We start from the raw sequence: 14,603 nt of genomic DNA, 5'->3' as shown, positions 1-14,603 counted from the left end.
CTCTCTTAGAGCAAAAACAGAAATCATAAAATTCTGTGTCTTCACAGTGCCTTTGTTTAGCTGGAAGTCATCGCTTCCCTGTATCCCATGTCTTTATTCCCATCATCAACAATTAAGGACCAGATTCAATTTAACCCTAGAGGTGTTTGCCCTCAACCTGAATTGTACCGAAATTTGTGAATTGTTTCTTCTGCAATGTGTTTGGCAGTTGGTGAAACGAACATAAAATAAAGTGACAAGAGTCACTTATTTTATTTATTCACTTATTTATTCTTATTCTCTAAGGTTAAACTGGATCTGGGTCTTAAGCTAACCAACACTTCTTTTTTTAATCAGATCCCAAACTCATCAATCTGTGAACACCCATATATTTAAGGCAAAATAAATCCATTGACTTCCCCAGATCTGAAGGATGTGTGACAACAGCTCTCAGCCAGGTTTCGGGGAGTCCGCTGGGAACAGTTACCTGCCATAAATGCACCAATACTACTTATACAGTAAATGTACAAGTGGAAAAAGCCCCTTTAATGGGAAATCATTAAATGCCAGTTGTACGCAGCTCCTTAACCATGACAGCACCAAACCGGGAGGGCACAGTTTTAACATTTAACTTTCCTGACCATGTCAAAAGGGAGATGAAGGATGAGGCTTGAATTCAGAGTCTTTCGTGTAGTTCTGCATTGGACCAGACCAATGCATCCAAGTACTAGATGGGTTGGTGAGGGACTTCACCTGTAATGCACAACAAATAACTCAGCAAAGCAAGTTAAGGGGCTATGTTGTAAGGGGCGTTGTGAAATTAGTCACATTTTATATATGGGATAAATTTCTGTTACAGGCAAGCAATGAAGATTTGCTACATTCAAGCAAAGTGCCAGTCACGCTACTATATGAGGCACATGTTGAAAGTAAAATATGATCTCTGAGAGAACTGACAGAAATGTTGCTCTTCTGTAGCTTGTGAGACAAGACATCTACTCCTGATAGCTCTTCTAGTATATGCACCTCAACAACTCATGCAACTACAGCATCAGGGCTAGGCTGCACTGGCAAATATACTGGCAAAACTCATTTCAGTACCAGTACAGTATAAATCAACATCCTAGATAGCACTTTCAATGTTAGCCATTTTTTCCACTAAATCTTCATTGGAGTCTGCACATTGTTGACACAGCATCAAAACCCAGGATAGACATAACAATATGAAATCAAAATGACAATTTATGGCATGTTTTTAAACACACAGATTTTTTGGCAAACAGTATAAAGGTCATTGCAGTTACATTGTAATATGTGCACTTAATGAAATATGCTCAAGGTATCTTCAATTTGGAAAAAAAAATAAAACATGAAACACATTTACTTTATTATAAATACAGTAAGTCATTGTTTTGATATGAGTTTCTTTTAAGAAAATGTTTCACATCATTGGTCATTCATTTAAAAAAAAAAAAATTTAGATGAAAAAATTGTTTCAATGGGCTAGACCCATCAAATTGCTGATCTATTCTTTAATATAGTGGTCAAAACGTGTACCTTAGTACAGGCTAATCACTTGTCATCTTAAGAAACCCTGTTCAAGCTTGAATGCTTGACCATACTCGGATTGCTTCCGCTGTTATTACACCATATTAGCCCCCTGTACAGGCCGTCCAACCGTGGCACAAAAAATACCACACCATTTCCAGAACTGTATCAGGAGACAATAATTGGGACAGCCTGTAGTGCTGAAATCATGGATGTCTAAACATTCATCTGTCAGCTTGTGTGACAGTTAAGGCTGTGATGCCAAGAGAAGTGATCACTAAGTGGCAGTGTTTGCAACTGAGTGATGTGCGCAAAAAGGCATTGACCCCACTTTGTGCACAGGAAATGTTTGGACACTTATGCTTGCTTGGTTTAATGTATCACATTGAACTTCATATTAACTTAACCCTGACACTCACATTTCGGGGGATGGCAGGGCAGAAGCCAGATATCATTGTCCATTTTCTCCCTGGTATTTTGCCAAGCATGGCAGGAACAGAAGCTTCAGGCTTCAGGGTTGTGAGACATCCTCCACAAAATATCAACAACAAAAGATTTCCACATGAAACTGCAATTAAGAGGGCTTCTTTAAAAAGTTGCATTCGTTGAATAAAGGGGTAAGTGGAGAAACAAATTTTTCCAAATTAATGAAAAAGCAGTATACCGTTTTGATATTTAAAAAAAATGTAACCCTACATCTGGGAAAGCCAACAATGGAAAGTAAGGCTACAAGGAAACAAGATAGTTATGTGAGTCACCTGATGGGTACCAACACTGCATACAATGGAATGCATTTGGCTTTTGATTATTTCGCTTGTCTTGCGCAGCAAAATACGAAAGAGATTTTAGGTCCACTTTCTTTGGATTTAGCTTCACTATACCATTTAGACAGTGATTTTCACTGACCACACTTACATTAAATATTCTAAATAAGTGATTCAACTGACTTCCAGCCCATTACAATTAGGATTGGTACCTGTAACATACTATACTAGATTCATTAATATATTATAGGTACACAACAGCCAGCAGATCTGACAATCAAAATTTTGTTGCAATAGTGAATCATTGCACATGACCAGACGGTTCATACAAAATGACACACTCAGACCTACATCACTGCATCAATCGGGTCTAAACCAATCTAATCAAAATTAGTATTTGTCACTTAAAACTCGTTAAGTGTTGATTTCTCACTTCAACTATGCTTATCATGCAGATTTCCTCAGACCAAATGCATTACTCTTTCATTTATCATCAGTAATGGGGGAGTGGAAAAGGAAATGAATAATAATGAGCTTCTTCCATTTTGGATGAATTCAGGGCTCAAAGTTCTAAAGGCACTCAGAGTTTTGAAAGTTTTGAAGAAAGCTCTTTCAAGTGGAGTGGCCTTGATCAAGACTGTTTCCTGCTGATTCTGCTCTTGCAGAAGTCTGCCCTTGCATCAATTTCAGCTGTTTGCACAAAAAAAAGTTTGGTTTATGAGTGCAGTCACGATTAGATGATTCTGGATCTGTGCTTCATGGCACGATAAACCCAAAGCTCCAAGCTGCTCCACTCCCACTTCAGGAGATGGGTGGCAGGTGGTGCAATGAGAGGTATGACCAACCACCCTCATCCTTTTGAGTATAAACTGTACGCTCCACAGGAAAATACATTACACACTTCTGAGGTTCTTTTTCAGCAATATTGCGTGTCTCTTTTTGATATTGGCTTGTTTTTGACTGTACATTGACTTGTTTTAATCCATGTAAAATCATTAAAACCCGAAGGATCAAAATAGTGTGAAACTGAGAGCAGGCACATTTTACACAAGGTGTACATTCCAAAGAGGAAGTGAGGCCACAGTACTGGGCTTTAGTCACAGATGGGTGAAATACAGAGATGCAGCCACCCATTGCTATTCCCTCAGTTACTTCACTTTGGTGTTTGGTTTGGGATATCACAGTCCACATGTAAATTATTCCAAATAACTACAAGTTCAGGGGCAAGGGGTTAAGCCAGTATTAGCAACAGAAGCGCTAGATGTAGTGTGTGGAGGCCAAGACTTGGGAGCTGAGAATACCAAGCGCACCAGGTCCACCTCCTCCCGCAGTCTTCCCCACCGCAGGACTATAGGAGGATGCATTTCTTGGGGCTCTTCTTAGTGGCAGGGTAGAGCACGGCTCGCACAGCCTCGGCAAACACCTCCCGCACACCCTCCTGCAGCAGTGCAGAGCACTCCATATACTTCACGGCACCGATCTGCTTGGCCAGCGCGCTGCCTTGCTGGGGGGTAGTGGGGGCCAAGCCCTGCTCCTTTAGCTTAGCTACTGTTTCACTGTCGGACCGCAGGTCCCGCTTGGTGCCCACGAGCAGAACTGGCACGCTGGGGCAGTGGTGCGACACCTCGGGGTGCCACTTGTGCCGCACGTTGGCGTGGGACGAGGGGCTGCCGATGGAGAAGCAGATGATGAAGACGTTGGTCTGCGGGTAGGAGAGTGTGCGCAGGCGGTCGTACTCCTCCTGGCCCGCCGTGTCCCACAGGTTGAGGCTGACGGTGCGCCCGTCCACGCTCATCTGGGCGCTGTAGTTGTCGAAGACAGTGGGGATGTACTCCTCGGGGAAGGCGTTGGTCGTGTAGGAGATGAGCAGGCAGGTCTTTCCTACTGCCCCGTCGCCCACCACCACACACTTGATTGTCTGCATCCTTCCTTCATCCACACAGGCTGCAGGGGCTATAGAGAGAGGAGGGTTGGAAGCATCAGTGAATGCAGGGGAGGAAAGACAGAAACAATGTGTAGAGTGACCTGTCAAGTGGCATTCATAAATTCAACTCATTAAGGAAGAGTGTGAGAGGGCATCAGTGCCCTGAGCACTCCTACAAACCATGGGCCATGCAAGAAGCAGGAGCACTCTGAAACTTCAACTGTGAAGATCACACTATTCACATGTACAGGTGTGGAGAACTTCCTGAGCGTAAAAGGTTTTTTTTTATGGTGACCTAATATGTCAACAAAAAACTGGCAGTCTAGCTACTATGTTGACTCGTGCTATAAGGGGTTGACACACATTGTCCGCAATGTGCACCCTGTGCACTTGGAGAGTCTTTGCTCATCTGTATTTGGACTAATTAGGCATGATTAGCATCGGTTTCGCTGTCAGAAGATACATTAATCCTACACTGATGATTACAAACACTTTAAGGAGTCCTACACCATTAGCATTACAGCTATGGGGAGGCGTGGACATTTACATGCTTAGAACTAGGCGAAACCTCACAATAAACGTATATGGGGGGGTTTGACATCGACGTAATGGTAAAAAGCATGAGGCATAATGACAACTCTATCCCCGAAGTATTCAGGCACAAACCTTTCACTTCAGGGGCAATCTTTCTCAGACAGAGACGTTTTCTAACGTACAGAATCTAACGCACACTTCTTTTAGATTTCTAACATTGTGCCAGGATATTGCTGAACTTGTTGTGTAAATAGCTGCTAATTACCTTACAATAAGCGATCAGTGGGAGAGTATTCACTTTCCCATTGCTAACTCTGCTCGCTAGGTAGCGTTTTCATTATGCGTTTTCGTGGCTCCGACTTAAGCTAACGCTACAAACATATCAAGTTAGCTATAGTTAAGCAGATTTCGGCCTAGATATCCTCTTAAATACCCAACGACTTCTCCAAACTTTGACTGAATGAATTATGTGAAAATAGAAAGCTAGTAATCCTGCTAGCTATCCGTTTAAACTAGTAAACGAATTTACATGAGTTTGTATACTAACTAAAGAATGCGTGACTACTGAAAAACATATCTGCGTTATCTACCTAGCACTCCAATTAATCAAGTCCATAGCTAGATAGCTAGCTAACTTAAAATTAAGTTCATCGTTAGACTGATAGCGAGACAGCAAAGTTGCTAGACAATTAACTTAGCTAGATAGGTAGCTGCAGGAGCTGGGCTGCTGTGGTCATAAATAGCTTGCTAGCCAACTTAAACAATTATTGGCTAGTTAGCTAACTGAAGCACCATGCGCTGAACTAAAATTACGGCTAAGGACACACACGTGAGAGTTCACGCAACCTTAGGAAGAAAATTTACTTTAGCTGTCTCACCGCCTCTTTCAGGTCTCGCGCTCTCCTTCGTTCTCACTCACTCAACCTCGTATCCGGGGGGCGCTCCCAGAAAATACCGACTACGTATGCGTCGCTGTGCACCGCTGAACTCTGGTAAACGTAGTGCTAAATATAGAAACGACGCCCATATCTTTTTGTATTTCCTAGCATTGCTAACAACTGTGTAGCCCGTAAGAGTACGTGGTTGAAAATAAAAAAAATCCCATCTTATTTCGTACCCCCAATTTAACAACTGTACCCGCTGTTTAGTAAAAAGTTCCATCGATTTATCAGTCTGTACCAACAATTTAGTAATTCGTACCCCTATATTAAGAAGAACCCTTGGCAAGGCAGATTCGGTGAAAGCTAGTTGGCAGCTGTGTTATTGACAACAGCAGTTGCCCGTGCTGATCACGCACCAAATGTTTTCCATGTCCATATGAAACCAATTTCAGTTAAATGGTCACTGCTCTCGACCAACATATTCATAAACACATTGCACAGAATGGGGCAAGATGTGGGTTTGGACTGTTAAATAGAAGGCTAGGTTTACTAAACCATGGGTATGGAGTTTGGGAGCGAATGACAACATGTTTTGTTGTTATAAAAACAGGGACTATGTTGAGAGTCGCATCATAAATTGCCCGTAAATGATCAGTTTAAAATAGTGAAGCACAGAACTGTGGTTGGGGAATCTGATTTTAGATCAGAATTTAAAGGGAACCTCTGTTGGCAACAACACTGCTGACAGTTATCTTGCACAGTTTGCCTTACCCAGAATTCCATCTGATTTGTGGTTACAAATTACTAAGGCTGTGTCCCAAATCGCTCCCTATTCCCTTTATAGGTGAATACACTACTTTTAATGGCAACCATTTTGTAGGATGTCTTAAAATACAAAAATAGTGTTCTACATAGTGTAGGCCTACAAAAGTACGCCAGAATGCACTGCCAAATGAAGTGTCCAAATACAGTGGACTACTCAAAAGTAGTGTATCCCATATATAATTACTCTCAAACCTCAATTTCTCTCTAATTTCTCTTTTTTTCCTATTTTGTGATTTCTGAGGTGTCAATTGAATGGCCATCTACCTAATAGTGAGATGGTCCTCTTTTGTCCTCAGAACAGCCAGGATTTGTCAGGGCATGGACTCAAAAAGGTGTCGAAAGTGTGGCACAGGGATTTTGGTCCATGTGAACTCCAGTGCTTCCCATACTTGGTGCTGGTGTTGGAATAGCTTGTTCCACCTCAGTCCACAGATGCTTGATTGGATTAAGATCTGTTGATTAGGGAGGCCACCGCAGTAAGCTGGATTCACTGCCATGTTGCCAGAACCATTCGTGGACAATCCGAGCCTTGTGGCATGAAGCTTTATCCTGCTGAAGAAACCCATTTGCAGATAGATAAACTACTGCCATGAGGGGATGCACCTGATTGGCAACGATGTTCAGATATCCTGTGGAACTGAACTGCCACTCTTCTCATATCAAAGGACCCAATATGTGCCATAAAAACAAACCGCACACCATTACACTGCCACCACCAGCTGGCATTGTTGATACCCAGCAGGATGGATCCATGGACTCATGGTTTTTGCCATATCCTGGTCCTCCCATCAGCGTGAAACCGCAGGAACCAGGATTCATCAAACAAGGCAATGTTTTTCCAGTCTTCCATTGTCCAGTGTTTGTTTTCCTTAGCTCACTGCAACCGCAACTTCTCGTTTTTTGCTGACAGGAGTGGAAATCAGTTAGGTCATTGGCTGCCATACCCCATCCATGACAAGGTGCAACAAGCTGTGCACTTTGATGTGCCTCTTTCAGCACCACTGTTACACTCAGCTGTTAGTTTACTGACTGCAACGTGTCTGTTACTCTGCACAAGCCCCTGTTAGCCTCTTTTATCAACGGTCTGTTTCTGTTTCCACAGGACTGGTTTTGGCTGGATGTTTTTTGGATGATGGACGACCATTCCCGATACACCTGTGACACTGTGGCTGGTGAAAACGCAGCATTGCTGTTTCTTACATACTCATACTGATGCATCTGGCACCCACTACCATGCTGTGTTTTGTTTTGCCCATTCACCCTCTGCACTGCACACACACACACACACACAATGCATAGATACTTGCTTACCCGCTTTAAATAGCATAGTCTGAACATGTGATACAGTAACCAATTGTGCTGTCTATTTCATAGAATGGACAGGTGTACCTCATGAAGTGGCCACTCTGTGTATATACGTGTCGTATGCCAAAGCCTTTCCTTTATTCAAATTTACATTACTCCATTGGTTGACATGTTAATCAGTGGTTTCTAAAAGCAACCTGGCTTCTTCTTAGATGCTTTACAACAGTCCCACAGTGGTGTCTTGAAGACGATGGTCAAAAGGTGTTACATGGACCTGAGTGCAGGTACAGTGGAGTCACAGTTATTTTAGCACTGAAAATTAAGTCAAAGTTTAAACTTTGACTTAATTGTAAAATGAATCAATGTTCACTCTTCACAATAAAAAAATCATTTCTCTCTTTGGTATTTTTTTTTGTGCCATTCACAGTTTTCTGCCACTTGTGATCATCACCTAATGGTGAAGGCATTAACATGCTCAATGACAGCACTCACAGAGTTGATTGTAACTGATTCATAGCATTAATCAGAAGTGGTGATATCTGACCATACAAACTAACATAAATATTACCTGACACATTAAACTAGAATGTACTAGTTAATGACTGAACTAGAAAGTAACGAATTTCATCCAAATCATGTCCTGTAGTAAACATTACAATTTCTCCCAAAAGAGAATGAAGAATACAGCATTCGCCTCTGAAGCAGTTCACCGAACATAACGTAACATCATTCAGAGATTATTTTCATATTCACAGATTGACAGCTACATGCTGTTTGCAATGCAGATTTAACAGTCTGGCGACAGTGTGTCTGTGTACGGTTTGTTTTCATTTAATATAACTTTTAATCCATGGCTGGTAGAATAAAAGATGTTTAAAACCTGTCATTGACTGAGCTGTGAGTCTTCAGCACACCGCAAAAAGTTACAAAACACGTTAGTATCTATGGAAATAAAACTCGCTTCACGCGCTGCTCCTTCCCCTGCATGTTAACCTAGCCACATTTGAGGCGGGACTTCGTCTTTTCATTGGCAGTGAGCTAAGGACATGAGATTTCCCCATTGGTTTTCACCATGGCGTTTTTGGGCTTCGCCTTACAGTATTGGCTACTACTCATACCCCCTGACTTTGTATCTTTATTTGGCCAATGAGGGAGCTTAATTGGCTCAGCAGATAGTGACTTCATTCTCGTGACGTTTGTTCAGAGCGTGCCGCCGGTTTACTACAGGTGAGTTCTAGTTAAATTTCTGCAAAACGGGCATACCGTCTGTATTCACTAGTCTTGTTTCTCTTGTCTTCAGGAAAAAGCTTGCTAACTAGCAACATATTTTCTGCAGCCTTGTCGGGTAAACGTGTCTTCCTAATGTATCTATGTTTTCATGAGCGAATACCAAAGCTGTTACTGTTTATTCTGACCACAACCTAGCCGGCTCGATCGCGAAATATTTTTCTCATGTAACTTTACGTTTGCCTTATGTTTACTTTTTAGGGCTGAGCACTGCATGAGATATTATTCCGCAAGCTAACTGATACAGAACTATGGCCACAAGGATACGACCGGTAGGTGCATTAGGTTGTACTATAGGGAAACACTCCTATTATGTCTCGAACAATTTCCATTAGACCGTAGGGAAGAGTTGCTCTGTCAGTTTATTTTTACGTTTAAGATGTTGATTTATTTTTTTAAAAATCGGGATGTGAAAACCTTACAAGAGTTCGATTTTAGTTGGCAAAATAACGACGTGGTTATTAAATGTGGCTATATTTAAGGAACTGCAGAGATGGAAGTGATGACAGAGAGTTAGGCCAAGGCTTATCCTGAACTTTTATTTCCCTCCCCCAGAGTAGCAAACGGTGCGCAGTCATTGGTGGTTCAGGGTTCCTTGGGAGATACCTGGTGGAGCAGTTACTGGATCGAGGTTACAGTGTCTCAGTGTTCGACATTCGCCAGACATATCAACTCCCCGGGGTTACCTTCCACCAGGGGGACCTGTGTGACAAGCAGGTGAGTCTGCCAGACAAGCAATTACATAGCACTGTTACGGTGTGTATCACAACTGACACAAGCTGCATGATGCACTTTGAGTAGTGATATTGCTCTGTTGTACGGGGTGCACGCAGTATTAACAAACCTTGGGCCTTGCCGTCTGTACAGTGAATCCAGGAAAGTATGCTGTGTCCTCGACAAGGGCACTTTGAACATAACAGTGAAGTTGTGTGTCTCCATCCTCAGGCTTTGCTTGCAGCTTTGCAGGGTGTGTCACTGGTGTTCCATTGTGCCTCGCCTGCTCCCTCATGTGATGACCGGGCCCTCTTCCACAGGGTCAATGTCAATGGGACACAAACAGTGATACAAGCCTGTCAGGAGGCAGGTGTACAGGTAGGGGGCACCACTGAGACAAAAATACAGAAGCAGACTCTTGTATAGTCTTTCTTGAAGAGCAAAGAATCCTGATCCGCTAAATATCAAAGGAATTAGTTCTAAGTTTACAAAATTAGTAAATCAAAACTTGAAGATTGAAGTACCAGTGTGTATGTAATTCCCTTTATGTTACAGAAAATGGTCCTGACCAGCAGTGCCAGTGTTGTGTATGAAGGCACAGACATTAAGGATGGAACGGAAGATCTGCCCTATGCCAAGAAGCCTATTGATTACTATACAGAAACCAAGATCCAACAAGAGAGGGTGAGGTAAACCACAAGAAGAAAAAAATCTTGACACAGAAGGGTATTTGTCATTAGTTTTTCAAATGGTTGCTTGCAAAACAGTTTTTGGATGTGAGCAGTTTAGAGCAGTGTACTCAGCCTTGTCACATTGGAGGAATTAGAATAGATTTTTTTGAAGGAATATTTTGCAATGAGGTCAGACCAGCCTCATGATCAGTATTAAACAGTGCATAGTGTGGAAAAATGATGCTTTGTGTTTATCGATGTGGTTTTTCAGTGATATGTAAGTAAATGTCAGACTGTGGTGTGTTGTTATTCTGTTGGTTAAAAGGGCCAGACCTACATTTTTGCAAAGACATTGATCACATTCAGCCTTTTAAGACAGATTGAAAAAGAGTTTTGGAGCAATTGTTGCATGATGAAAAAACATGAAATATAGTATACTGTTCAAAAGTTGCTCTCACATACAATATCAGAGGCTCATCAATTGTGAAAAAGACATTCATTTCCTTTATGGTGGTCCTTTGAGTCTTTTACCCCTGTCTGTACCCAGGGTCGACGTCATGCCTTTTGTGTGAAACTAATTTGGGGAATTTTATTCAACATTACCCTCCTCTCCTTGTCTCTCAGCTGGTTTTGGAGGCTTGTGACACTGAGAAAGGGTTCCTCACTGTTGCCATTCGTCCTCACGGGATCTTCGGCCCTCGAGACCCCCAGCTTGTCCCTATCCTAGTGGACACAGCCCGTCGGGGAAAGATGAAGTGCATTATTGGGTCAGTGCCCTGCAGCTCCAGCTCTGACTACACCAGGGCCCAATATTTTTGATCTACCCATCAGGGTGGCTGGTTTAATTACATTGTCTGAACAGCAGAGGGTGTAATAAAAAAGTAAACTTGTTCAGTTTTATTCAGCTTTGCTCTGGAAAGCACAGCCTGAATGTGGGCAACTGCTTTTAAAAGCTGTTTTTTGTTTTAGAAATATTTTAAAAAAGAAATCCCATAATATGCACTTAATACATTTTGTTTGTAATTTTAATAAGAAACTGTTATAAAATGTACAAAACAATATTTTTACATCCAGAATAAACAAGGAATCTTGTTTAGTCATAATTTGTTTTGATTAAAATTTTGTTTTAAGTATTGTGACAATATCAAACCATCAACCCAGTATTGTGTATGGAACCATACTGTGATCTGAGTGTATTGTTACACCCCTACTTAAATTCATATTCGCAGCGGGGCATGTATTTGGGCACTCTACATTTTACAAGGGTTCTTTGACTAACATTGTAGGTTGTGATAATTTTATTCATTTATTCAATAAAAACCTACCAGGGTGACTAGTGACCCTGCAAATGTGACCTGCTAAAGAGAAAATCGTACTGATGGCTTGAGGGTATTAATTTTGCATCCTGTTACAATGTAGACTGGAATGCCCTTTGTAGAAGTAACTCTGCTGTGTGTGTGTCTACAGTGATGGGAAAAATCTGGTGGACTTCACCTTCGTGGAGAATGTCGTGCATGGACATATCTTGGCTGCAGAGCGCTTGCGGCCTGAATCCCCTCTTTGTGGCAAGGTAAGGCCTGGCCTTTGTGTGAGTGCACCCTGCTGAACACAAGCTTACTGTACATCCCACCCAGCCACAACTGACCTGTTTCGTATGCACGTGCCTATGTAGACAAAAGATTCCAAACATATAGGGTCGTTATACATGAATTTCTCATCATACCTTATATGGTTCATCTCATAAACAGAGGATATGAAAGCTAAATAAGAAGTGTGTCTACCCCCTCTTCTGCAGGCATATCACATTACGAATGATGAGCCTGTGCGTTTCTGGGACTTCATGTCCCAGGTCTTGGTGGGGCTCGGTTACGACCCTCCTCGATACCGTCTGCCCTACTGCCTGGTGTACACTTTGGCTCTGCTGCTATGGCTGCTGGTGCTGCTCCTGCGTCCTGTTCTACAGCTGCGACCCACATTCACACCTATGCGCGTGGCCCTTGCCGGCACACACCACTACTACAGCTGCGCTCGTGCTAAGCGGGACATGGGCTACCAGCCGCTCGTCAGCCTGAAGGACGGAATTGCTCGCACTGTGGAGAGCTACTCTCATATACGTAAAGGAGTCTGACCATAGATGCCTCTGGGGTTGGGGGTGGGGATTTGGGGGCTGGAACAGTATCTGGACCTTGTGCTTTTGTAGCAGCATTTGAGCAGGTATGGATGACCAAATGTGAAATTTAATTCTGAAAGTGGAGTGATTTTGTACTCTTTGGGTGTGTTTGAGCAGAATGTATTCGACTATACGGTGCAGATCATAAGTCATAGTTAAAAGAATTTATTACTTTTGCATCTGTTAGCTCCTCAACTTGATAATACTGTCTGCCTTCACTTGTGTGGTGATACCATTTTTTTGTCATTAGATTAGAGGGGACTAGATGTGTTAAATGTCATACATAGTCTGTCTTGTTTCCATGTGTACATGACAGTAAAACTGTAAACGTATAAATTTCTTTAAAAACATTTAAACACTTAATTTAATTTGATGGCATTGAGTATTATTCATAGCTTCCGTTAAGGCAAACATACCCCATGAAAAAATCACCGGGCTGTTGATGCTATATATACAGTGAGCAAGGGGAATCTACTTTCTGGAACATGCTTTACTGTTTCTAACTGGATCCTACACATTCTTACAATTTGCATTAAAACATTTATATTCCAATCAAAATGTCATTATTTACTATAAATTAATATTAAAACATTATGTCTTCATCTTTTTACCACCACGGACAACAGCAGAGGGACTAAACAATGTCATGGTTTCAGAAGCTAACCCACATTTTATGTATTCATCAAGAAGCCCATTTGCCCGCTTTAAGTCCATGACAAACTTTTACTTGCTGCTGTCACATTTGCCGCTTTTTGTTTTCCTTGAAGATCTCACGTGCATTCAAAGTGATGACTTTGTTGGGTCATCTACCGGCTGATTGGATGGCAGTCAGTAGGTGTGCAGGTGGTCTGGCAGCTTCAGGCCATTGCTGAGAGTGAGTTTGTTCACATAGTATTCTTAGTTTCATGTGGATAAAAAAAATTAATCCATCAGACCGTTACTGACAGTATCGCTGCCAATTCATAACTCTGAAAATAAGATGCACACAGTTTGCTAGGACTACAAACTGGGGTCTTTGTATTGACATGAACGGTGTTCTTGGAAACCAGTATGCACGCGCATCTTCCTGCTGTGACAATGTTTGTAAACGTTTGAAGGGGTCTATAGCTGAAATTCTGCCAAAAGGGAAAAAGGAAAATAATTTCTGATTCAATAAAATGCAATAAAACTTGCATAGTTTTATTGGAATGACAAAAAATAGTTTCTTGCTCAAATGTGTACTTGTGTAAATGGTGCATGTAGTCTTGAGCAGTCATAAGATTTGTTTGAATAGAAAAAAAATGAAATAATTAAAAAAATAACCAAGAAATACGTGAATTCCAACATATTCATTGTATACAGCTTTTGGGAGCTGATTTCAATATGCATTAAAAAGCACCTGGGATGATTCACTGTGAAAATTAAATCAATTTCATGTAGAGACATTTCTGATTGGTCTTTTAAGAGCCAGTGATTTCTGCTTGGGATTTCAAAACTAAGAACTTTTCTTGGGGTTCACTGTTAAAACTTTTGAGTTTCAGAGTTTCTGATGAAGTTTCACACTAAGTAGATGCTGATTTACTATCTTGCTAATAAGAGCTCTTTCCTTCAATGCGATTTGAAACTGATTAATTGTAATTGTCATTTTATGTGTAATGGTTTGTCCACATCATGTATGTGAGAAGACCAGCTACTGGTATTGAGAGTCACCTGTGTAATTAGCAACACTTTAAATCAGGCATGGGTGCTGCTGGTGTTGAGTATCTAGTTTTGTTTAAATTTGTGCATGCGCCTGTCCACCTGCCCAGATATCCCACGCAGCCCATCCATTCCCAACCATTCCCCCATGTTATATGCAGAGCATTGCCCCTGTAACATAAACACAGGAGCAGTTGAGAATACTATAATGACAGTGGAGATGGTATAAAGCCACTGCTCTTGCAGCCTTGTTTGTCTGTATCTTATGGTGCTAACAGAAATCTCATGTTCAACACGAGGCTCTGTGTGCCCACTGTGTACTAT

General features: G+C 41.6%; 2 protein-coding genes across 3 annotated transcripts; one reads left to right on the top strand and one right to left on the bottom strand.

Moving 5' to 3' along the window:
* Nucleotides 1–3,245: 3,245 nt before the first annotated feature.
* LOC118774721 (rho-related GTP-binding protein RhoG-like) lies at nt 3,246–5,684 on the bottom strand. 2 transcript variants are annotated; one of them, XM_036524170.1, is made up of 2 exons: nt 5,628–5,684; nt 3,246–4,244 (listed from the first exon to the last, which is right to left on the bottom strand). In XM_036524170.1, exon 2 carries the CDS (start codon nt 4,213–4,215, stop codon nt 3,640–3,642), a length of 576 nt encoding a protein of 191 aa, XP_036380063.1. In that variant the 5' UTR covers nt 4,216–4,244; nt 5,628–5,684; the 3' UTR covers nt 3,246–3,639. The 2 variants fall into 2 exon arrangements, with proteins under 2 accessions (XP_036380063.1, XP_036380062.1); XM_036524169.1 differs by having other exon boundaries at nt 5,614–5,668.
* Nucleotides 5,685–9,025: 3,341 nt separating this feature from the next.
* On the top strand, nt 9,026–12,560 carry nsdhl (NAD(P) dependent steroid dehydrogenase-like). Its single transcript, XM_036523779.1, has 8 exons — nt 9,026–9,105; nt 9,249–9,319; nt 9,603–9,764; nt 9,993–10,139; nt 10,317–10,445; nt 11,057–11,199; nt 11,900–12,002; nt 12,228–12,560. The coding sequence occupies exons 2-8, from the start codon at nt 9,299–9,301 to the stop codon at nt 12,558–12,560; spliced, it is 1,038 nt and encodes a 345-aa protein (XP_036379672.1). The 5' UTR covers nt 9,026–9,105; nt 9,249–9,298.
* The last annotated feature ends 2,043 nt before the right edge of the window (nt 12,561–14,603 follow it).

Source organism: Megalops cyprinoides, chromosome 3 (genome assembly GCF_013368585.1).
Source record: "Megalops cyprinoides isolate fMegCyp1 chromosome 3, fMegCyp1.pri, whole genome shotgun sequence".
NCBI classification, from domain to species: domain Eukaryota; kingdom Metazoa; phylum Chordata; class Actinopteri; order Elopiformes; family Megalopidae; genus Megalops; species Megalops cyprinoides.
The sequence above is the reverse complement of the archived record's forward strand: the minus strand, read 5'-3'. Positions and strand labels throughout refer to the sequence as shown.